The sequence below is a fragment of the Nelumbo lutea genome, chromosome 2, assembly GCF_056320005.1.
Source record: "Nelumbo lutea isolate HS-2025 chromosome 2, American lotus-T2T, whole genome shotgun sequence".
Taxonomy (NCBI): Eukaryota; Viridiplantae; Streptophyta; class Magnoliopsida; order Proteales; family Nelumbonaceae; genus Nelumbo; species Nelumbo lutea.
The window spans coordinates 58,192,428-58,217,913 of record NC_142685.1 but is presented as its reverse complement, the minus strand read 5'-3'; the positions used below and the strand labels follow the sequence as shown (position 1 = coordinate 58,217,913).

At 39.8% G+C, this 25,486-nt stretch overlaps 1 protein-coding gene and 1 long non-coding RNA gene across 3 annotated transcripts in view; one reads left to right on the top strand and one right to left on the bottom strand.

The window, feature by feature from the left end:
- LOC148870949 (ras-related protein RABC2a-like) overlaps nt 1-25,486 on the top strand; it is a 36,681-nt gene that overhangs the window by 3,551 nt on the left and 7,644 nt on the right. Inside the window, exons 3-5 of the mRNA XM_088968726.1 lie at nt 1,459-1,524; nt 20,951-21,072; nt 21,898-22,026. Coding sequence (XP_088824852.1) covers nt 1,459-1,524; nt 20,951-21,072; nt 21,898-22,026 — 317 coding nt within the window. The remainder of the gene's footprint in view (nt 1-1,458; nt 1,525-20,950; nt 21,073-21,897; nt 22,027-25,486) is intronic.
- Nucleotides 390-25,486, bottom strand: part of LOC148870948 (uncharacterized) — a 33,659-nt gene continuing 8,562 nt past the window's right edge. Inside the window, exon 3 of one of the 2 annotated variants that reach the window (XR_016107010.1) lies at nt 390-704. This is a non-coding gene — a long non-coding RNA (uncharacterized LOC148870948). Of the gene's footprint in view, nt 705-23,292; nt 23,400-25,486 lie in introns of those variants that run through there. The other variant, XR_016107011.1, reaches the window with a different exon arrangement.

Here is a 25,486-nt window from a genome sequence, read left to right as displayed (position 1 = left end):
AATATGAGGGAAGTTAGTGCTAACAAAGCCAAGATCTTCTTTTACCTCTGGGGAGGAGTGCAGTTTGGTGGCTTTGGTTCTGGGAGATATGGAAGGATGCCATCATCTCATGGACTTCAGGAAGGGAGGTCAAGGTCTGCAATAAGGAATTAAGGAAGAGGGATGCACTGAGAGTGGAAGATCTTTGATGGGGTTTCTTTTTTGGCAGAGGGATTCTCCAACTCAAGGGATAAGGGAGTTGAGCTGGAAGAGTTATGGCTCCCATGTCTGAAATAAGCCATTTTATGTGGGTAGTTTTTAACTTCAAAAATTGAAACCATGAACAACTAATATTTCTTAATTTTTGGGATAAATAACTTCTAAAATTTTATTAATAATGAAACAGAATATATGCATACAATACAAGCACCCTGTGGAGAGGAGTAACAATCTCCCTACTCAAATAAAACAAGTTACAGTTAGCCCAAAATAATTGTTCCCTATTTGACCCCCTGTTTGACTAGTGTATCAGCCTAGCCATTTGCCGACCTCTGCACCCATTGAACTTTTTTAGACACATTCCTCGTTATCCGCTTAAACATTTTTATTTCTTCTTTATAGGTCCAAACCACTGTCTCAATGTTCTTAAACCTCCCAATTACCACTGTAGACTCACATTCTACAATTAGTTTGTCCACAATCATGTCTTTTGCCTGTAGCACTCCCTGCAATACAGCATAGAGTTCATCCCTTAAGGAATCCCCAAAACCAATTGGTCCTGAAAAAAAGGCTACAATATTATCCTCTTCGTTTTTAAACACTCCTCCCACTCCTAAAGAAATGATAATTGACCAAAATGCAGTTTAAAAATATTGATTTTTTCCCGAAAACTTTGAATTGATTGTGAAATTGCACCAAGCTTTTAGGAAAACTTTGGTTTCAAGCCAGGTTTGAAACACATCCTGAACCAAATGTTAGATCTTTGACCAAGAAGAAAGAAAAAAATGTAGAACTAGATTTTATTATTATTTTTGGGTCAGCTGAAAAAGTAGAATAGTAATGCAACAGTAAAGATCATCAGACTGGTAGATGTGTTATATAGGCTATCCTTATTTTCGTTCAACAACAGAAGATTTTATTTTGCCAAGCACCTTGAAATCAGATATTAAGGAAAAATGAATTCTATAAAATTATAGGAAAACATAAGAAGGAAACAGTTGGTCATTTGATTTGGTTTCCGCTTTCATGTTTTAATACAAACTTCTTAATTTTCTAATAAGAAAAATATTCAGTTAAAACAAAACTTGTACTGGTAAACCTGCAATTTGTCTGTTTTATGGCTGTAAGTTAGTGCCGGAATTCCATAATACTTTGTTGTTTCCTTGTCTTTTTCCAAAAAAAAATTAGTTCACAAGACCTGCTTTCAAGCTGCAAAGTGAATGAGCTGTTACTGATTTATAATATTATCATGTTTTCAAGCTGGACAGGAAAAATTCAGAACATTAACAAGCTCATACTATAGAGGTGCACAAGGAGTCATTCTTGGTATGCCATTTCTAATTCAAAATTATCAAATTATCTTGTTTAATTGTAGTCACGTACCGGAAACATGTTCTTTGTAATTAATTTTTTTATAGATTAAGTTTAAAAGAATTTCATTCATGAAAGGGAAGGCAAGCAGCCCTTCAAGCATGTACAGAAAATGGATCTTACAAGTATTATAACCCCTGTCTATACATCTCACTGCACAGCATAAAAAACCATAGAATTCCAACGATTTAGAAAATCATTCAAAGGTGTATCTTTAAGAGACTTCAGAATCTATACCCAACGAACCAACATCCATTCTATTTTACTCACTACTTCTTCTAGAGAATCATGCTATGCCAATTGAGAAAAATATGCGGCAAAGTTGAGAGAGCTCTGGTGAAGTGGGCCTCCATTCACAGCTTGTTCCGGGGCTTTAAGTTCAGTCATTTCAGTAGTAATTGGGATAGAATCATTTGAGATGAAAACTTTGATATGTAATCTTTAATGTGAAGCTGGTTTGGATTCCTAGGGAACTAAACTCTGTAGCTGACAGCTTAGCCAAATCTGGAGCTCATAGAAAATCTATATTTACTGATACATCTTTGCCTGTGTAACTCTGTTTCTGCCTCTTAAGGCTTCTGTACATCTTCTCTTGTTAACTTTTCTCAAATAGCTTTTAATAAAATCTCAGTTAACTTTTCTCAAGAATTATTACTTTTTTTTTTCAGCCCATTGTGGTTGTACTGAGGGAACCTCTCCTTTGTTTCTCTTCCGAATTAATGAAGTCAGTAGAAAGGTTTGGACAACCTGTTTTGATATAAAAACTGTAAAAGAAAGAAGAAAAGAAAGAGTAGAAAAGGTTTCAGCTAAGAAAGAAAGAGATGAGAGATAGAAGAGAATGGGAGAAGCTCAGAATTAGATCTGACTGCCCCTTTCATTAGATTATATACTCGTAAATAAAAGAGAGTACAAAGACAAGTATGCCCCTAGTAAGTCGGCTACTTGTGAGAACTTAAAAAACACTCTTAACTTAAAACATAAACTAATGGGCCTAAGGCCCAATAACTCCCTAACTATTCTATGTAAATATAAACATGTTATATCAGCCCAAAACTCAACACTCCCCCTCAAGTTGGGAATAAATGTCACTCATTCCCAACTTGCGTAGATCATGTTCTATCTTGTTTCTTGCAACTTCTTTTGTAAGAACATCAGCAAGTTGCATTGCTGCCTGATTGTCACAATATATCATCATAGGTTCTTTGGCCTCAATTCCAATCTCCCCTAACAAGGAACGGATCCAGAGGAGCTCTAAAACACCATGTGCCATGGGTCTATATTCAGCTTCTACACTTGACCTTGCCACAACTATCTATTTCTTACTCTTCCATGAAACTAAATTACCTCCAACAAGAGTACAAACTTCTGATGTAGATCTCTTGTCATCTAGGCACCTTGCTCAATCAGCATCTGTGTAAGCCTTTAACTTCAACTATCCATGGTCAACAAACAATATGCCTCTACTTCGGTGTCCCTTCAAATAGGAAAATATCCTGTCAATAGCCTCCCAATGCTGAGTCCGTAGTGCGTGCTTGTATTGACTCACCACTCACTGCATAAGAGATGCCTGGTTGTGTCATACATAAGTATAGCAACCGCCCTACTAACCTCTGATATCTTCCAACATCCTTCATTAGTTCACCCTCTGAAGCATTTATCCCGTGTTTCTGATCAATAGGTGTATTAGCTGCCCTTGCCCCAAGATTTCCTATCTCCTATAGTAGATCTAGAACATACTTCCTCTGTGAGATGAAAATCCCATGCTTGGACCTTGCCACTTCAATGCCCAGAAAGTACTTCAACTCCCCAAGGTCCCTAATCTCAAACTCTTTGTGCAGATTCTTCTTCAGGGTATCAATCTCACTCAAATCATTTCCTATAACTACAATGTCATCCACATACACTATCAAAACTGACACCGGTGACCCCCTCCTCTTCACAAAAAGAGTATGATCAGATTGAGTTTGAGTATAACCAAATACAATCAATGCACTTCTAAACCTATCAAACCAATCTCTGGGTGATTGCTTTAAACCATATAGGCACTTTTTCAACTTGCATACCTTTCCTTTTTCCACATTATTGTAGAAGGCAGCTGGAAGGTCCATATCAGTGTTTTAAAAGGCGTGGGAGGCATATGCCTGGAGGCGCGCTTCCAGGCGAGGCGCTCCCAAAATGCACTAAGGCGTATGCTAGAAGCACTGACACCTCTGAGGCGTACGCCTTAGGTGCAAGAGCGTACGCCTTCGGCGCAAGAGGCGCTTTTTTCATGAGGTGTGCTAGAGGCATATGCCTCATGTGCCTCATCATGCACATCTGATATAAAAAGAGAAAAAAAAAAGAAAAAAGAAAAAAAGGAAAGAAAAGGAAAGGAAAAGAAAAAGAAAGAGATTTTTATTAATGTTATGCATCTTTATTCTTCTTAATATAAAAGATTTTTATTAAAAATAAAGAAAAAGTATGACCCCCTTCCTCTTCATCCTCCTCCTAACTCCCCTCCTCTTGAGGAGGCTTACACCTCCTTGCGTTCGAGAGGTTTACGCCTCTAGGTAGTGGAACGCCTCGCGTCACGCCTCCGCGTTTTAAAACATTGGTTCATATACACTTCCTCCTGCAAGTCCCCATTGAGAAAGGCATTCTTCACACCAAGTTGGAAGATTGGCCAAGTATGTAGCTGCTAGTGATAGAAGAATCTGAATTGAACTCATCTTTGCCACTAGTGCAAAAGTTTTCAAGTAATTTATGCCATAAGACTGAGTATAACCTTTTGCAACTAGCCTCGCCTTGTACCTTTCTATACTTCTATCAGCCTTGTACTTCACTGTGTAAACCCATCTGCATCCAACAGTCTCCTTGCCATCAAGCAAATTCACAATCTCCTATGTTTGATTTTTAATCAATGCTTTCATTTTCCTCCTGCATAGCTGTCTTCCACTCAAGTTTGGAGATAGCCTCACTAACACTCCTGGGTATAGACACAAAGTTAAGGGAGGAAAGGAAGGCCTAGTAGGAAGGGGATAATCCACTGTAGGAAAGATAGTGTGAGATACAACGAGTAGTACACTTCCTCTTCCCTTTTCTAAGGGCAATAGAGAGATCAAGGTCATCTGCAATGGCGTTAGGAGTAGGGGTAGTAGTATCAATAGGAACTAAACCATCAAGGGGAACAAGAGGCATGACTGGGTCTGTGTCAGTTGAACCTGGAATCTCCGATGAGCCGATAGGGAGTGGCATGGGTTCCTCTACTATGGAATCAACCTCCCTATGCTGTCGTAGGCGTTGTCGTGTAAAACACTAAGAGACAGGATGCAATAGAGGTGGCAAAGTGGGTGAGATAGGTAGGTCAGACATTAGAGTAGACGAAGGAGCTGGAATAGGAAGTGGTATAGATTGTTCACTTCCTTCTCCAAAACACTCCCCCCCTGAGAAGAACCCCTCGAGAAAAAAGGTGTGGACTCAAAAAAGGTGACATCCATAGTAACATACCAACTCCCAGAAACTGGATCATAACAACAGTACCCCTTCTAATTTCCTGCATACCCAAGGAAGACACACTTCTTTGCCTTAGGATCCAGTTTTGAGTGGTGAGGACCATAATTGTCAAGGCGACGCCTAGGCGACAAGGTGCCTTTGGAGGCTCGCCTCGCCTAGTCGCTAAGTAGTTTTGTGTAGTATGTTATAAAATATTTTTATATTTCTAATTTTTTAGCATTATAATTATAAAATAGGCATTATTAAACTAGAATACTCATTTTATGTGTTTATGTACTAATTTCTTTTTATTATTTTCTTATTTGTTAGGGTTTAATCAACACACTTTGCTAACTACTATATTGAACCCATGGTTCAAAGTATCAATACACCTCTGTGTATCTGCAGTGGTGTGTATCAATACTTATAACGATACTCCCCCTATTTTTTTAGTTCTTTGGTTTTCAATTTCATTTATATATATATACTATTTTAAAAAATGGGTTCCTGAAAACACCTGTAAACATGTGTATTGGGGCGCCAAAGATACAATACAATACACCCGATATGGGGCGTATCGTATCGAAGTTTTGATCCTTGATTGAATCCTTAAAGATTTCAGAACCTGAACTAATAAGCAAGGGAAGAACTTAAAATTTTGTCTAATCAACACATTTTCTTCTTACTGATCTTCTTCCATCTTTTCTTTTCTTCTTTTCCTATAACAAAAGTAGGGGTTCAGCCCCTATATTTTTTGAATTTTCTTTCCTTTGTTCCTTTTCTTCTCATAAAATGTTGATCTTCTAAACTTAAAACATGAAATTTATACTTCTCTTATGAAAATTATGGATAATTATTAAGGAAAGATGGTTATGGAACCTAAAGAACTACCCTAGGATATATGGTTTTACTTAAAAAAAAAACCATCGCCTAGGCGACTAGGTGACAAGCCTTGCCTTGGCGCCTTAAAAACTATGGCGAGGACCAAGAACATGGACAAAGCATACACATCCAAACACCTTCAGAGGAATATGGAATGTCTCCCCCTCAAGAAAAAGAAGGTTGAACAGAGTGCTATATCCAAGAACACGAGAAGGCACCCAATTAATCAAGAACATTGCTGTAAGAACTGCATCACCCCAAAAATGAACTGGAACTGTAGAGCTCAACATCATCCTTCTTGCTTCTTCCACAATATGTTTGTTCTTCTTTTCTGCTACACCATTCTGTCATGAAGTGTATGTACAACTGCTTTGATGGATAACTCCATGCTCCAATAGGTATGATGACAGATTTTTTTTTAAAGTATTCCCTGGCATTGTCTGATACAAAAACTTTCACTCGTACCCCAAACTGTGTTAGCATCATCTGATGGAATTGTTAAACCAAAGACAATACCTCATCACTAGGATCTCATCAAATATATCCAAGAGTATCAAGAATAATCATCCACAAACTGAAGAAAATACCGATAGCCATCCATAGAGGAAACATGGTATGGCCCCCGCACATCAGTATGAATAATATCAAAAACAAAAGAACATCTACTATTACTTGCTTTAAAGGTGTAGGTGTTCAAGACTGCTATCAGTCTTGACCACTAAGAAATTTCAGGTTCGATGAGAAGAGAGAATGAAGAAGAAGTAGAAGAAAGAGTGGTGAAAGAGCAGTAGAATATAGATTTTGAGGAGAAGAACAGAATGTCAATATTCTGCCGCCGCCACTTTAATTTAATATATATATGTTATGCTAGTTACATGAAAGGACATATCTGCCCTTGATGTTTACATCATAACTGCTAACACATAACAAACAATATAACACTGAAACTAGGAATAACAGAATAACAAATTGACCACAGCTGTGACTAGATACATTCTACCCTACGGACAGAGTGGGACCACAGTTGTGGGGCCCACATCAATGTTCCCTACACTCCCCCTCAAGTTGGGAGTATATGTTCATCATTCCCAACTTGGATAGATCCGCTTCTAGCTTCTTTCTTGATACGGCTTTAGTGAGGATGTCTGCTAGCTGCATACTGGATGTGATGTAAGGGAGGCATACTTCTTGAGATGAGACCCTCTCTCGTACAAAGTGGTGGTCAACTTCAATGTGTTTGGTTCTGTCATGCTGTACTGGATTATGTGCTATATTAATGGCGGCTTGATTATCACAGTACAACATCAGGGGCTTCTCATACTCAATCCCAAACTCCTCAAGTAGAGATCTTAGCCATAGGATTTCAGCCACTCCGTTGGCCATGGACCTGTATTCTGCTTCAGCACTTGACCGGGAGACAACACTTTGTTTCTTACTTCTCCAGGAGACAAGGTTTCCTCCCACAAGGGCACAATATCCTGAGGTAGACCTTTTGTCATCAACACTCTCAGCCCAATCAGCATCCGTATAGACCTCCACCTTCATGTGATTGTTGTTCTTGAATAGTATACCCCTACCTGGGCATCGCTTCAAGTAGGCTAAGATTCTTTCTACCACAAGAAGATGTGTGGTTCTAGGAGAATGCATGTACTGGTTGACAACACTAACAGCATAAGTAATATCTGGCCGAGTGAGGTAGAGATATAGGAGCTTTCCTACCAATTGCTGGAACATAACTTTGTCTTCAAGAAGCTCCCCACTCTCGGCACTAATCCTGTGGTTCTATTCAATTGGTGTATCTACAGGCTTGACACCTAACTTTCCAGTCTCTGCCAACAGCTCTAGGACATATTTCCTCTAAGAAATAAAGATCCCCTGTTTGGATCTAGCAACCTCAATACCCAAAAAATACCGGAGTACACCAAGGTCCTTCACCTCAAATTCTTGATGAAGAAGTTGTTTAAGAGACTCAATCTCATGGCTATCATTCCCTGTGACCACAATATTATCAACATATACTGCCAGTAGTTCAAAGAGGACTCCACCCTCTTGATGAATAGGGTATGATCTGACTGGGCCTATACATAACCAAACTTCACAAGAGCTAGTCTAAATCCATCGAACCAAGCCCTAGGTGACTATTTCAAACCATACAAAGCCTTGTTGAGCCGGCAGACCTTCTTACCTATTTCTGCATCATAGAATCTAGGAGGCAAACGCATGCAAACTTCTTCCTGCAGATCTCCATTCAGAAAGGCATTTTTTACGTCCATTTGGTGTAAAGGCCAAGTGTGACTTGCTGAAAGGGACAATAGGACTCGAATAGTAGTCATCTTGGCTACCGGTGTAAAGGTCTCCAAGTAATCTATACCATAAGTCTGTGTAAACCCTCTTGCAACTAACTGAGCTTTATACTCAATAGATCCATCTGCATTATGCTTCACCGTAAATACCCATCTGCATCCAACTGGTTTCTTTCCTTTGGGCAAATCAACTACCTCCCAGGTGCTGTTTTTCAACAGGGCATCCATCTCAACTTGCATTGCATCTTTCCATTCAGGGACGGATAGGGCTTCTTGCATTGTTCTTGGAATAGGAACATTGGAAATGGAACTAAGGTAGGACCTGTAGGTAGGAGATAGGTGATCATAGGATAAAAATGGGAAATACAGTGGGCTGTGGATGTGGTACAATGTCGTTTCCCTTTTCGGACTGCAATCGGAAGGTCAAGATCATCTGTAGGGGAAGTCTCTGTGGGCTCTGGGACTGTAGTATCTGGACCTGGAGCTGTAGATGAGATTGGATCTGACTTGGACTACTGATGATCAGGATCAACCTGCCTGCACCGCCTGTGATAAACCCTCAACTCGTGATCCCTCTGACCACCCTCACCATTGCAGCTCTCCTTCACCTCCTGATCCCTCTGACTACCTTCACCATTGCAGCTCTCATCACCCACTGGAATAGGTAAAGGAACTGCCCCACTCTTACTGCTCTCCCCCTGAAGACAAGAACTCAAACCCCCACTCTCACTACTCTCCCCTCGAGGGGAAAGCCGAGAATAATAGGGTGTCCCCTTAAAGAAAGTGACATCCATGGAGACAAACTTCCTCCCGGAGACCGGATCATAGCAGTAATAACCCTTTTGAGTTTGTGCATAACCAAGGAAGATGCATTTGGAGGCTTTGGGTTCGAACTTGGAGTGATGAGGTCCGAGAAGCTGAACAAAGCAAGTACAACTGAATGTCTTAAGGGTAATAGAAAACAAGTCCTCACGTGGGTGTAGAAGGGAAAAAGGAGATCGCATATCGAGGACCCTGGAAGGAACCCGATTAATAAGGTATACCGCCGTGAGGATAGCATCACCCCAAAAGCGAATAGGAACATTGGAAGTAAACATGAGGCTTCTAGCCACTTCCAAAATGCACCTATTCTTCCTTTTGGCAACTCCATTCTGCTGAGGTGTATGAGGGCAAGAGCTCTGGTGGATAACCCCATGATGAAGAAGATAAGAAGTCAATGATTTAGCAAAGTATTCCTTTGCGTTATCAGATCTGAGAACTTTGATCTTGGCATCAAACTGGGTTAGGATCATTTGGTGAAATTTTTGGGTCAGAGAAGGTATCTCATCTCGTGAACGCATGAGATAAACCCAAGAAAAGCGGGTATGGTCATCAACAAATAACAAAAAATATCTGTACCCACCCATGGAAGGGATATGATAAGGCCCTCAAACGTCAGTATGCACAATATCAAAAGAATTATCACTCCTTTTATTACTCAATAAATAAGGCTTTCTACAATGCTTAGCAAACTCACAACTTTCACACTGTAACTGAGACAACTCAATAGACTCAAATAAAGCAGGAAACAGACTCTGTAAAGATTGAAAAGACAAATGACCTAATCGGTTATGCTTTGGCATAACTGGGCTCACATTCTGAGAAACAAAAGACAACTTCTCAAACAGATTCTCCCTGACGGAACCGCTCCCCGAGCAGATAGATCCCATTCGTTTCACGGCCAGTCCCAATCACCTTCTGCGTCTCCAAGTCCTGAAAAACACATCGGTCAGGGAAGAAGGTTACTGAGCAGTTCATATGCTTGGTAATACTACTGACTGAAAGAAGGTTAGTATCAAGCTTAGGAACATGCAAGACAGATGACAGGGAGATAGTATCTGAAAGCTTGATGTCACCCTTCCCAGAAATAGGAACCAGGGAGCCATCAGCAATAGATACCTTATCCCTACCAAAAGACAAATGGTAAGTAGTAAACAATGAAGGCAAGCTAGTCATGTGATCAAATGCACCTGAGTCTATTACCCAACAAGGTTCAGTAGTACCTGGAGTTGAGGCATGATAGGCTGAAGCTCGAGTACCTGAATGGGCGAAGGCAGATGTGGTAGGGGCTGATGGAGGCTGCGGTGGTTGAGCTGAATTTCCAACTTCCTTTTCTAGCTGTATTAGGGCAGCCTGAACTGCAGCTAAGGTCTCCAAAGATGTTCCTTTTGTGCCAGATGAGGATGTTGAGTCAATGTTCATGGCTACATGAGCAGTTCCCTTCTTGTTTCTCAACTTCGCAGGAACCAAGTGAGGATGCAGTTTCCACCATGTCTCTTTTGTATGTTTGGGCTTCTTACAATGTTCACATACTACATCCTTCTTGTCTTCCTTCCTCCTATCCTTCTCTGAATCACCCCCTGATCTGGGTGTAGCCGCTACAAAGGCTGGTGTTGGTGGGTGAGGTTGCATCATAACCTTCCTTGTAGTCTCTTCACTGTGTACAAATGAGTAAGCCTGAGAGAGAGTCACACTGTCTCTAGTCAAAATCTGCTGCCTCACAATATCATATTCTGAGTTTAGTCCTGCCAGAAACTCAAACACTCTGTTTGTCTCGATGTGCTTTCTATGGGTCTGAGCATCTTTGGGACTCTCCCACTCAAGAGTCTCTAAGTGATCAGTCTCATGCCACAGGGACTTTAAGGTAGAGAAGTAGACCGACACCGGTTTCTCTCCTTGTTTAAGGGTATTCACTTCACATTTCAATTCATATGCTTTGGCAACATTAAGGGGTTGGGAGTAAGTTTCTTTCATAACATCCCATATCTCCTTAGCTATCTTTGCCCACAAATAATTCCGGCTAATATGAGACTGTATAGAATTACACAGCCATGTCATAACCAAGTAGTTTTCTTGCATCCACTTGGTATATGTCGGGTCTCCCTTGGGAGGTTCTTTCATATCTCCCAAGAGGTACCCTAATTTACCTCTTCCACCGATAGCCATCATGGCTGATTGGGCCCATTCCAAATAGTTTGATCCATTAAACTTTACGGTCGTAATTTGACCACTCATCTCAGAAATACTACCATAACTGATGTTCCCAAGGCTGCCTTCTACCTGATTTTTAGACTCCATTTCTGTCAAGTCTCAAAAACAGTACTTGAACTACCAATCACAATCAAAACAGTATAGGCCTGATCTGTATTCTCAGTGTATGTGCACAAAACTGAGATAATACTGATCTGAAACAAACTAGCCAACACAGCAGTAGTTGTCCGTAGATCTATAACCCCGTAGGACTCTGAGAACAACTTAAAAAAATTTTGATATGCTTGGGAAAGTTAGGGTTTTAATCAGTCCTTACAGTAAGCAATTCAGTTGCACAATCCAAACAGAACTGTATAGATAGGCTTGCAGTAGGGTTAATAAGAAACCCTAGAATCTGATCAGACCTACCAATAAAGTTAAGAGTAGCTCTAGGTAGATCACGGGGTTCAGTCAAACACTAGGGCTTGCCGCAGATCACTTTCAAACCCTAGAGTAGATAAAAACACAATTGAAACAGTTCGGTCCAGGGTTTGCTGTAAAACCCTAGTGAATCGAAGAGAGAAAGAACTAGAATGGTTCTGCCTTCCCCTCCAGATAGGTCCAACCTATCTTCTCTGATAGAACTTCTCTTAGAAAGTAAACAACTTACAAGGAAAAATTGTTCGCTGCCTTCTAGGGTTACCCGAACCCTAGTCTTCTCTGATCCTTCCTGACCACCAACACTCTGCAACCCTAGCAAGTTTCCAATAGCTACTAGCACCTCTGGTGATCTCCAAGAATCAGTCTGCGAACTCCTCCTTTTCATCTTCTAGTCCTAGGAGATTCTCATGTGGTCGGCTGGTATTAGGCTCACATGAGAAACCCTAACTTGGCTCTAATACCATGTAGGTGTTCAAGACTGCTATCAGTCTTGACCACTAAGAAATTTCAGGTTCGATGAGAAGAGAAAGTGAAGAAGTAGAAGAAAGAGTGGTGAAAGAGCAGTAGAACACAAATTTTGAGGAGAAGAACAGAATGTCAATATTCTGCCGCCGCCACTTTAATTTAATATATATATGTTATGCTAGTTACATGAAAGGACATGTCTGCCCTTGATTTTACATCATAACTGCTAACACATAACAAACAATATAAAACTGAAACTAGGAATAACAGAATAACAAATTGACCACAGTTGTGACTAGATACATTCTACCCTACAGACAGAGTGGGACCACAGCGGTGGGGCCCACATCAATGTTCTCTACAAAAGGAATGCCTACAATGCTTTCCAAGTTGACAACCCTTACACTCCAAACTGAAAAAACTGACAGACTCAAACAATTTGGGAAACAAAAAATGCAAAGAAGTAAAAGACAAATGTCCTAACCGATTATGCCAAAGCATAACCTAACCCACTGATTCTGACTCAATACTCCTGCTAACATGATGATTGGGAAGCGCATCAAGAAGATAGATTCCATTCACCTCACAACCAAGGTTCAAAATATCAATACGTCGGATACGCCGGTAAGGGCGTATCGGGTGAATCGGTACACATTTTTATTGTTTCTTTTTTATTTTTTCTACAACCGGTTCAGGGGGGCCAGTTTAGGTCTCCTTTACCCCCTGAACTGGTTAGACCTCCAATACACCCACTGTAGGGGCGTATCGGAGGGGTTCCAGAACGATACGTATCGATCGATACAAGCCGATACATGTCGATACTTTGAACCTTGCTCACAACCACTCCCAATTGTCCTCTTTGATTCCAGATCTTGCAAAAAACAATGACCAAGGGAAAAAATCACAAAACAGTTCAAATTCTTTGTCAAGCTACTAACAAATAAATGATTAGTGCTCAGTCTAGGAATATGAAGGACAGAAGGTAGGGTAACGGTATCAGTTATCCTAACAGACCCTTTCCCAGCAATGGGAACATGTTGTTCATCAGCTATGGAAACTCTATCTTTGCTAGAGCAAAGGTGGTATGAGGTGAAAAATGTTGGAAATGTTGGTCATATGTTCTAAGGCTCCTACGTCTATAATCCAGGGAGGTCCCCCTTTACCTACAGTGGATACATAATTTGTAGTGGCATGTGAACTACTTGTTTGTGCAAATGAGGTAGAATTAGGGGTAAGCATTATTTGGTTAAAACTGAAATACCGAACCGAAAATTTCGGTTTTGGTTTTTTGGTTTTTGGGTAATTCAGTTTTTAGGAATTTTGGTTGTCGGTTTTCAAAGTTAGAAATTCGGTTAGCCGAAAAAACTGAATTAAGTAAATGTTATTATATAATATGTAATATATAATATACAATATATAACATTTAATATATAATATTGCTATATATTTATATATTAATATATTATACATAATGTATTATAATGAAATTCAATTTCATAATGTATATTATAATATATATATGTATATATATTAATTAAATTTGGTTTTTAACCAAAATAACCGAAAACTGAACCAAATTTTCAGTTTCGGTTATTTCAGTTTTCTTGTAATTCAGTTTTGGTTCGGTTTTCATTTTTTATTTTGGTTTTTAAAATTTCAGTTTATTCGGTTTGGTTTTTAATCGAATAAACCAAATGCTCACCCCTTGGTAGAATGACTACCTCATGATCCACCTGCACCTTGCTGTCCACCTAATAATGAGTTAGAACTGGTTGTATCCTTCTGATTTAGAAACTGCTCATATCTCTCCAATTCGGCCCTCACTGCAACTGTTGCAATAGATTCTAGAGAGGCTATAGTAGGTGGCCCTGATGAATCACCAATCATTGCCATATTCACATTTCCCTTCTTATTTCTGAGCCAGCTCGGTACAAGGTGTGGGTAAAGCTTCCAACAGGTATCTCTGGTATGTTTGGGTTTCTTACAGTAGTCACAGATTAGATCCCTTTTGTCCTCCTTCCTCGATTCATTTCCACCCTTGTCCCCACTCGGCTTAGACTTCACTGTGCTAACCATAGCTGATTGCTCAAGGCGTGGGTTCCTCATCATCACATTCCTCCTACTCTTCTCTCCATTCACAAAGGCATATGACTGAGAGAGAGTTACAATGTCTTAGGAAAGAACATGTTGTCGTGCAATATCATACTTAGGGTTAAGTCCAGCTAAAAACTCAAAAACCCTATTCTTTTCTACTAGCTTCTGATAAGTTGTTGCATCTTTGCTACTTTCCCAAACCACAGTCTCTAAATGATCTATCTCCTGCCATAAGGTTTTTAGGGTTGAAAAATAAATAGCAACAGACTTATCTCCCTGCCTAGTAGCAATCACCTGGTTTCTCAACTGATAGGCTCTAACAACATTTTCATTCTGTGAATAGGTTTCTACTACTCCATCCCAAATCTCCTTAGTTGTGTTAGCCCATAAAAAGTTCTTACTTGTATGGGGCAACATGGAATTACATAGCCAAGTCATCACCATGTAGTTCTCCTATACCCATTGGGAACAGTTAGTTTCAGGTTTCTTTTCCTCACCGGTGACATACCCCAATTTCCCACGAGCACCAATGGCCATCCTTGCAGATTGTGACCATTCTAAGTAATTTGTACCATCCAACTTGATTGTAGTGATGGTTTTGGCCCCGAAGAGGTCTCCAACACCTCCTCCCCCGGATCCCATTTCTCCTGAAAATTTATTTTCAACTCCACAACCCTCCATAACTCTCAGAATAGGTTAGGAAATCAATTTGAGATGAAAAAGAAGGTATTTATCTCCTTTAGAAACCTTAAACACCTTCTTGGAACCCTAGAAGCCCCTCCCTCCAAAGATTCTTCTTTTCGTGAGAGCGGGAGAAGAGAGAGAAGTGGTTATCTCTCCCTCCAGAGACCTCCAAAAAGGCTGGGACTTGAACCACCCCCTCCAAAAAACCTCAAAGAACCCTAGAAAACTAGAACGCCACTTCCTAGATCAAAATTGAAGAGTCTTACTAAAACAGGACTCCCCCTTGCTCCAGTTCTTCCTGATTTTGGTGTAAAACCCTAGACCAGCTACAAGGGATTGCAATTCCACCAAAAAATCCAAAAACTGGGCTTACCTGAAGTCTTCGATCAGCACTTTACCTTATCATGCAGTAGGCCGATCTAGGGCTGCATGATGGAGCAGCTCAAGAAATGTTTAAACTTGCTCTGATACCAAGTAGAAAGGTTTGGACAACCTGTTTTGATATAAAAACTGTAAAAGAAAGAAGAAAAGAAAGAGGAGAAAAAGTTTCAGCTAAGAAAGAAAGAGATGAGAGATAGAAGAGAATGGGAGAAGCTCAGAATTAGATCTGGCCAGCCCTTTCATTAGATTATATACTCATAAATAAAAGAGAGTACAAAGACAAGTATGCCCTTGGTAAGTTGGCTACTTGTAAGAACTTAAAAACACTCTTTAACTTAAAACATAAAGTAATGGGCCTAAGATCCAATAACTCCCTAACTATGCTATGTAAATAAAAAACATGTTATATCAGCCCAAAACTCAACAGTCATCATCTCTCAAAAGAGGAAAAAAAAAAAAAAAAACAGTTGTTCCTTTCTTTCCACACCCCCAGCAGAGAGCAAGGGGAAGGAACCTCCATAGAACCCTGTCTCTGATTGAGAGACCTGTCCTAGACCATGAAGCTGACAGAATCGGCAGATTGGGTGGGGGGGGGGGTCACCGAAGATCCGAAGATGTGTTGAAGAGATGAGGGAAATGAGTGACTCATTGGTATTCCCTGGTTGCTGGTTCTCTCTCAAATATTAATGTCATGATAACAATTCTAGAAGCAAATACTCTCATCTTAGATTGGGTAATAATGAATCTGAGAAACTACTAGTATCAGTAACATTCATATGTTTGGAGCTATCTTACATTAATTAAGAAGGTTATTCTTAACTAAGGTCTTATATTAAGCTACCACTACCCATGAAATGTGGTGATTCTTTCGATTACATGGATTCTATAAATCATTGCAGACATTGACTTTCATGACTACTTGTTTTATGTGTATTTTGTAATTATCATGCTGGTTGGTGGCTTGTCATTCATTGCATTGTTTAGGTCACTTAAGTAAATTTTGAGTTTCTGGAAATTAGTGAATGTTGCCACACTCTGATCCTTCTAGAGGTCACTAATCATTTTTTTTTTCAAAGAAGGTAACATAATTTCATTAGTAAGGGGTGGAGTGCCCCAAAAGAAAACACATCACCACATCAGCAAGGAAACCATACAGTGAAATAGGCTTCCCTACAAAAATAAAATCCAAGGGAAACACTCAATTAACTCCTCAAAGGAGAACACGAAATGACATCCACAAAAGTAGTCTCACTCACTGTACTCTTTCTAAATCATCAATTATGAGCTGATGATGCGGATTACTGTCCTCACCAATTCATCTATCTGGGTAGATTTGTATTGGAAAACCCTTTGGTTCCTTTCCATCCAGACACACCGGAGCACAACTGCTGGAATGGAGTTACAAAGCAGCTTGCCTTTTCTTGATAAGCCCTTGATCCACCAGCTGCTTGGAAGACTTGAAATTGATTGTGGTGGGCACAATCTGACATATACCTCCTTGAGTACCTTGCACCAAATACTCCAGGTCACCTTGCAATGAAGGAGAAGGTATCAGATGATTCAGGGCCATGACCACAGAACACACAAGAAGGATCAACCACAATCATCCCTCTTCTGATCAATTTATCCCTTGTGATGCATTTTCCCCACAAAACCATCAATGTGAAGAAAGAAACTTTAGATGGCATAGCTTTACACCATACCACCCTACAAGGAAAAGAGAGACTGCTGAAGGCAGTCTTATCATCACGAATTGAATAGATATAACCTCCCCTAGGAGTCCCACAACCATACATTCTCATCTTGTTGGCTCATCCTTGGCTGCTGTTTTTTGAGAAATTGGTGAAGGACAATGAACTCTCCAAATCTCCCAATCCTGCAGATTTCTACAGAGTTTAGCACCCAGACCATATGACCATTGGATCAACCATAACAACCTTTGGCCTTGGCTTCCTTGTTAATTGCAATAGAAGAAATGTTTGGGAATAGATGCAGCAGCAAGCTATTGCCACACTACTTGTCTGACCAGAAACATACCTTGTCCCCTTCCCCAATCCTGAATTCAATCCCTTCTACAAACACGTTATAAACATTTTCTATGCCCTTTCAACAGAGAAGCCATAAGTCGTATTGCTTATCCAAGGCTCCCACTCATTTGAGGAAATGCTGAACTTATATGCTACCAGCTGTTGCCACTGGCTATCCTGCACACCTGCTAGATATTGAATCTCCACCGCCACTTAGATAATAGAACCTCATTTACCATTTCGCCATTTCCCCGATCCCCGTGGGGATCCGCCCCAAATGGGGCGGGGATGGAGATGATTTTCCCCCCACGAGGACGGGGATGGGGAAATTTTCATCCCCGTTAGTGGGGACGGGGCGGGGATGGGGAGAGCACTCCCTGCCCCGCGGGGACCCCAATCCCCGCCCATGGGATTCCCACTAATATATGTATATATGTATGCATACGCTATATATGTATGTATGTACACATACATCTATAAATTAATATTTTTAAAAATATGGTTGAATATGTTTGAATTTTTTCTAATAGGATTGTAAATTTTAATTATTTTATTTTTATTCTTAAATAAAATAAAAAACAAAAACAAAATGGTTAACATTATAAAAAGTCACGGGGAATGGGGATCCCCGTGGGGATGGGGATGGGGATGGGGATAACCTTGTCCCCGTTAGCGGGGATGGGGATGGGGAGAGGCTCCCCGTCCCCGCCCCGCCCCATTGCCATTCCTACTAAATACCAGTCCACCTACAGCCTTAGAGCATATTTTATCCCCAGTCAACAAGATGGATCTTAGCACAGCCATTCCAAAGAAAATCTCTTTAGATCTTCTCAATTCTATTTGTAACTTTCTGGGGGATGGGGAACATATTCATGAGGATAGTTATTTCCCTCCCTTAAGAGAGGTAAATCATCTTCCATGAGGCTAATCTCTTCTCCGTCTATCAGGATGACTCTGCATTTTGTTCCAATAGGTGACCCCAAGTACCTGATGGGCGTCTTGGCAATATTTTCCCCCCATCGTCTCAGGCATCTCTTTGAGGTTCTCAACCAAACCTATAGGGATGAGGGCACTCTTATTGAGATTGATACGAGGACCTGAAACAACTTCAAACCAGTGGCAACTTTAACCAGATAGAGTTGAGACTTGGGAGGAAGAAGCATACAAGAAAAGTCTATATCATTAGCAAACTGAAAAAAGATAAACCTTGCACCTGTTATTTCCTACTCCAAAGCCCTCCAGGAAACCACTTTCTGCTGTCTTACCAGTAATCCTAGCCAAAGCCTCCATTGCACAAATCAATAGCAAGGGGGAGAGAGGGTAGGTCCCCTTGTCTCAAGCCCCAAAAGCTTATAAAGGAACCTGTTGGTTTCCATTTAGAGACAAAGTTTTTGGGTGTGGAGATGTAACTCTATCTTACTTATTCATTTAGAGCCAAGGTTCATTCTAATCAAAATGTAATCCAAGAAACCCCAATTCATGTGATCATAGGCCTTCTGCTGTTCTGCATCCCCACACATTCAATCACCATCTTAGGGTTTTCTTGAATCTTCGGCCAATCATAGCCAACAGAGTACATCAATTGCAATCCCTAAATAAGGGCTTTTTTTTCTGGATGAATTAAATCCCAAGGTTTATTGCCTTGAACAAACCAATAAGAGTTGCCCCTCTTGCCCCTCATGATACTAAAGGACTTGGATTTCCAAGATAGTATCCATCAAAGTTTAGTTTGCTCCTTTAGATGGAGGGACACTATTCCTTGTGATTATAATCAGGTTTGAACAGAGAAGAAGAAATGAAAGGTAGAAGAAGAAAGAAGATAGGAAATAGAAAATATAAAATAGGCTGAGAGTCTAAAATTTGATGCCACACCCTAAACGTTGTTATTTATACTGAGATGAGAAAACTGCAAGTTTCTTTTTTACTTCTTTTGAAGGGCTACACAACAGGGGGTAGCCCATCCCCCAACCCAGGTGCAGGTGGAATCCGATCCCAAGTCTCCACTACGACCAGTGGGAGACCTTACCAACCTGCTGGTTGGCACCTTGCAGGGAAAAAAAACTTCAACAATACAGCATAAGTAAAAAGATAACACAGCCCACGGGGCCTAACAGACCAGACACTTCAACACTCCCCCTCAAGCTAAGCATAAATATCAAACATGCACAGCTTGACAAGATTGTCTTAACACCTTTAGTCAAACAACCAGTGAGCTGTCTTCTAACTTGTCTTCCAGCTTCAACTTAGTTTCTTTCTCATTCAATATCTTATTTGTATGTCAGGATTTTTTTTTTCTTTCCCAAGTTTAGAGGTTGGTTGCTTCATCAAACTTGCTAGTCACTCATAGGATGAGATTTGGAATTTAGTGGTGCTTTTATGTTGCAATAGACACTTTAGTGTACCATCACTTTCTTGGGAGACTTATTTGCTTCAATGAATGTGCACTTTAGGCTGGTTTCCTGAAGTTTCTAAGAAAATTTTGGGTAAGAAGGATAAGGCTGGTATTCTAGGGAGATGCAATGATCATCGGGTTGCCAAAGTGGTAGTTAGAAAACTAGGTAAAAACTTGGGCCGAAGGAGGACAGAGAATATTAATGTTGAACTTTCTGAAGTTTTAGAGGCTTCAAAGAAATCCAGAGGTTCAATTAACTCCCATATTGTTTATGTAACCAAGGTCTTCTTATGATTAAAAGATAGACTTGTCAGGGTGGTCTTAGAAACAAATTTAAAAGGTTGTACAAGAGAAAGGGGTGAAAATTGAAGCTTTGAATCAAAGGGTTTCTGTGGGGGAAGGTCAAAATTATGAAGTCTATAATAGGGAGAAGAATTTTTTGGTGGAGGCGAAGCAGGGAAGTGTGGATCTAAATAAAATTGTTGATAGGGAGGTGATGGTAAGCAAGTCTTTGTTTTTTTTCTTGGGCAGAGAGGCTTTTCCTGGAAGAGCATTTGAAGAGTTCAAGAAGAGAATGAAGAGAGTCTTAAGAAAAACACAACAGGGGAAGGGGGTGAGACATGGAATGAGGAATAAGGGCAGGAAGAAGATTTTAATGGGGAGGATTAACTGGGGTTTTAGGTGGAGGAGGCCAGAGTGGGTCTGGCATCAGTGGGTGAAGGGAGGGGGATTTTGCTCAAATTTCTACATTAGAGTTTGGGGAGAGTTTTTAGGATTTGTTTGAGTTTGAAAGATGTCAATCTGTACGTTTATTTGATTAGTCAATAGTTTGAGACTTTGAGTTAGAGGTGTTTCCTTAACACCTTTAAGAGGATGTAATCAGCTTCCTTTTTATTTTTAATATTACTATAAAAAGGTGCAAACGCTGAACCAAAGTGAATTTGTAACCTTGGAATTAGTGTTTATACCCATTACAACCAAATGCTTTTGGTAAGAGTACAAAATTTATCAATGCAAAATCAAACCAAGTTTGCATTTGCACAGAACATATTTACATTTGCACGTTTACCAAACACAGCCTCATAGTTTCATGCTTCTCGTAGGCAACATGACTGGAGCATTCTTTAACCTTTTTTTTAATCCCTTCTCCTGTATTTTTTTGGTTCTGTTCCTTCCCCCATGATTTGATTAGTTGGAGATTAACTCATTCTCACTTTTACTTCTTATTTTAGTTTATGATGTGACACGGAGAGAAACCTTCACAAATTTGTCGGATGTATGGAAAAAGGAGATAGAACTATACTCCACTAATCAGGATTGTATAAAGGTGCTGGTTGGGAACAAAGTTGATAAGGTAACTTGTAAAGTATTTCTATCTTTACCATATTGTAAATCCTTGTTCATGGTGCTGGCTTATGCTTGCTAAATTGGTTGGAAGATTTTAATGGAACTGTCTGAAGGCTGTTTTCTGATAACCTTGTTGCTCACTGATGGATTCTGAATCTTAGAATTGTTTATTCTTAATAACAGAACTTTCTTATGGTGCTACTTTGGCAGTTTCTTGTATGTTCCTTATAGATTACTATGAAAATTTCCTCTGATCTGAAGTTTCTGCACTCTACTTACATTATCCATTACCTATGGTAAATAAAACATAAAAATCAGAAGAAAAATCATGAGGACACCAAATCCCTGTTTCAATTTGCATATATGCATTGTAAATTGTAATATGTCACATCTAGATGCCACAATGAGGTAGTACGAGTGCTTTCCAGCATTTTCCTCTCATTCTGGGGTGAGAGAAATGACTTCTTTTAATAGGGATTTTTCCAGCTGTATTACTTTTCCTTGTCACTCAAAAAAGAAAGAAAGAAAGAAAGAACAAGGATATAGAAAATGAATATATTGTTATTCCTGTCGATCACTTTTCAACATCGGATTGAAGGTTACTAAGAATTTATATGTACAGTTTACCCTTGTAAATTCCATTTACTACCAATTAGGGCCTTGATACATGAATTTCCTACAAGGTACACTAGCAGTGAATGTAGAAAATTCATGATACATGCATTAAAATTTATACATACACGTATATCTATTTGTTTTCTGTCATGCTTATATTTAGTTTACTTGTAAAGAGTTCAGTTATTCAAATTGACGACACATGTAATGCTTTCAGGATAGTGAAAGAGCTGTAAGCAGAGCAGAGGGAATTGCTTTAGCAGAAGATTATGGATGTTTATTTCTTGAATGTAGTGCCAAAACCCGAGAAAATGTGGAGCAATGTTTTAAAGAACTTGCTTTAAAGGTACATATAGTCAAAATGCATGTATTATTTTTTGACCATCCAGAAAGTTAGATCATAGTGTGATTTCAATAATCATACCAACACTATTTTTTTTTTCACTCAAATTAGGTAGCTATTGATAACAACATAATTTACAATGAGTATAGTTCTTGCCCATTCTTCTCTATCTTTATCAATGGAGCAGAAGAGGACCACTTTGAGGGAGGTGTAGTGTACTCATGGAAACCCTCTTTCCACTTATATTCATGTTGCTTTCCAAAAGGAAGAAGCACATAATTGGCCCAATGAACTGGCAGGATCTTTGGGTTGTAGACATGGCGCTCTGCCAACAACATGCTTGGGCCTTCACTTGGTTTTAACTACTGCTCTAAATTTATAGAGTACAGTTATAGAAAGATTTGATACAAAGCTAATGGGTTGGAAAACTCATCAAAGTTATTTTACTTGGATATGGAAAGGAAAGAGCCAGACAATGTGTCAGATACTGAATTTATAGTAAAAATTGAAGTATCTAACAATGGCATCCTTGTACAGGTATCTGGGTGTCATAGATCACAAGTGCATTGTCAAGCCCACGTATTTATTATCATTAATCTTCTCTTTGCTAGCATAGGTAGCTGAAATCATAATAAAAAAGGAAGGGATTTTTTGTGGGATGGACTAAAGGCTATTTGGACTATCACCCAATGTTGGCCCCAGCAATCCATGGTCTTGGAAGAGTTGGAGTGGATACATTTGGCACTTCTTGCACAAATTGACCATCTTCAGACTTAAACCCAAGTTTTCACACTTGTCAGTCCAAAATTTTACCATTGCACCAAGCAATAACCTTGGGCTGATGACAAGAAACTCTATTTAGTATAATGGAATAAAATTTGCACACAGAGAGAATGAGAGCTGGATCCAAGATGCCATAAATTGATAAACAAGGAGCTGATCAGAAAATGGATTTTGGAGGTATAGGAATGAACCGATGTTATGGGGACAGGTATGGAAAATGAGTTTGGAAGTAGCACTCTTGGAGGGGATTCCAATCCAACCTAGGAAACATATGGTTCCAATTTGTGGTGTGGCATTATGAACCATTCCTTAGGTTTTAAGAAAAAAAAAAGCGATCTCTTTTGAGGTAGAAAATGGTTTTTGGGTGTGCTTTTCGGAGGGCAAATGGTGTGGACTTTCATCAGAGAGAAAATGGTTTTTGGGTGTGCTTTTCGGAGGGCAAATGGTGTGGACTTTCATCAGAGAGATAAAAAAGGAACAAATGGACAAATAGTGTGGAGGATAGTCCCAGCTTTAGGTGTCTCCAACCATGTTAGGACAAGCTGCACTGAACCCAGGCCGATGTATGGAAATAGCCAGCCCAAACTCAAGACCTACAAAAGAAGAACTCCATGTCAGCTCTCAGGTCCAACTAATGACAGGGTGGCATAACTGAATGTAACAAGAACTGGGAATTGACTTCCAAGAATGTAACAGAACAACAACCTCATGAATAAATACAATCAGAGGAAGGAAAGGGGAGGACGACTATTCAGACAAATCTCTCTCTCTCTCTCTCTCTCTCTCTCTCTCCACATTCAAGGAGGCGGTTCCTCATTAGAACCCTGTGTCAGGCAGTTCCTAACAAACCATGTATCAAATTGCTGTAAATAAGGATGCAACCTATCCAAGTCGTGCTATGAAATGGATATATGGTCCCTATATATATTCCAACTAAGATTTGCTTCTTCATGTGAACAGCCAAACTCATGTCTTTAACAAGGTTTGACTAAATATAACCTCATTGCAAGGGGCCGGGACATCAGAAATGTATGCAGTGTATATGTTGCCTCTCCAGCATCTCTCTTGATATATTGTAGCTTCTCCATTCAGGTTTAGGTTCATTTTGTAAAAGTGTTCTGGAGGCAACAGGTTATCCCAGTCAACCCAGTAAGTAGCCTGTGAGTACAGTAAGCAAAACACCTCCTGTGAAATTTGAACTTATTTGCTGTACCCTGTATGTTGGGTGTGTATGGAAAGAAAGGTATAGCATAATCTATCAGTATAACTGTGAGTCCTTGTATAGAATGCACAATATTTCATTGGTGGGCTTCTATGTTGGCTGATTCTGATACAATATCTTTTCTACTTGTGTTAGGATTGGGAAAGAATTATTTTTTATTCTTAGGTCAGGGATTACTTGTAGATTTTGTATATGAGCTGGAAGCCTAGACATGTATTACACAGAATGACCCTATACAGCTAATAATTTTTTGTCAGTAACTGAAAGGGATTCATTAAATTATCAAAGAAAAAAAATTACATTTCTTGGGTAGCCTCGGCTATCTCCACTACAACTTAACTAAAAACAAAAACTACAAACTTTACTTTTTGAAAGTTACAACTGAGCCCAAAAACACTGCTCTCTATTAACCCCTTGCTTTGCTAGATGATCAGCTATGCTGTTAGCTGCCCTTGGAACTCATTGAATTATCACCTGCATATCCCTTGATAACCTTTTGAATTTTTTAATTTCCTGAAGCACCATGGAGTCTTTTCCTCTTGTTTCCACCAGCTGATGATTACTTTTGGATTTCCTTCAATGATTAGCTTATTTTCCCCTATCTCCATGGATTTGTGCACCCCAAACATCACTGCACTCAACTCAGCTGTTGTGGAGTCTCCTACCCCAAGAGATCCTGAATATAGAGCCAAGAGTACTCCTTTTTCATTCCTAAGCACCCCTCCAAATCCAGATGGACTTGGATTACCAAAACTACTGCCATCAAAATTCAACTTAATAAATCCAGCCAAAGGTGGACCCCAATGCCTGAAAAGTCTCTGCTTTGAAGATGAAGAGGCTGCAACTATCCCCCACTTTCTTATTACATCATCAAAGGTAAAGTCCGAGAATAAATTCAATGACTTCACCTAATGTGCCACCTTTACCTTAATACCTTCTACCAATGCTTCTTTATTTTTTTCTCTTTCCCTCAAAGAATCTTAGTTTTCTTTCCTCCCAATTTGTCCATAACAACGCTGCTCTTGTGCATCTCCATAGCAATCTCTCCCCCTTCTCTTTGACCATCTAAAGGTATAAGAATCAAACAGCCTATCCAAACTGGTTGGAGTATTCCACTTGCATTCAAAAAGACAAAAGAACCACTCCCAAATGCAGCAAGCAAAGGGGGCAGGAAATTAGCAGATGATAAGTAGTTTCACCATTAGATACACAAAACACATCAATTTGGGGAAAGGCAACAACCAGGTCTCGTCTTCTGCAACAAGTCACAAGTACTGATAGCACCATGGATACAAAAAGTGGGGTGGGGGGGGATAGGTTGACACCAAACATCTTTAACAATTACCCAATTCTGTGTCTCTCACATTCCCCCAAAAAACTAAATTCCACCCAAACCCAGAAAGCGGAGGAGAGTGGATTAGAAACTCAGGAATAGGTCTTCCCTTGAATGATGACATG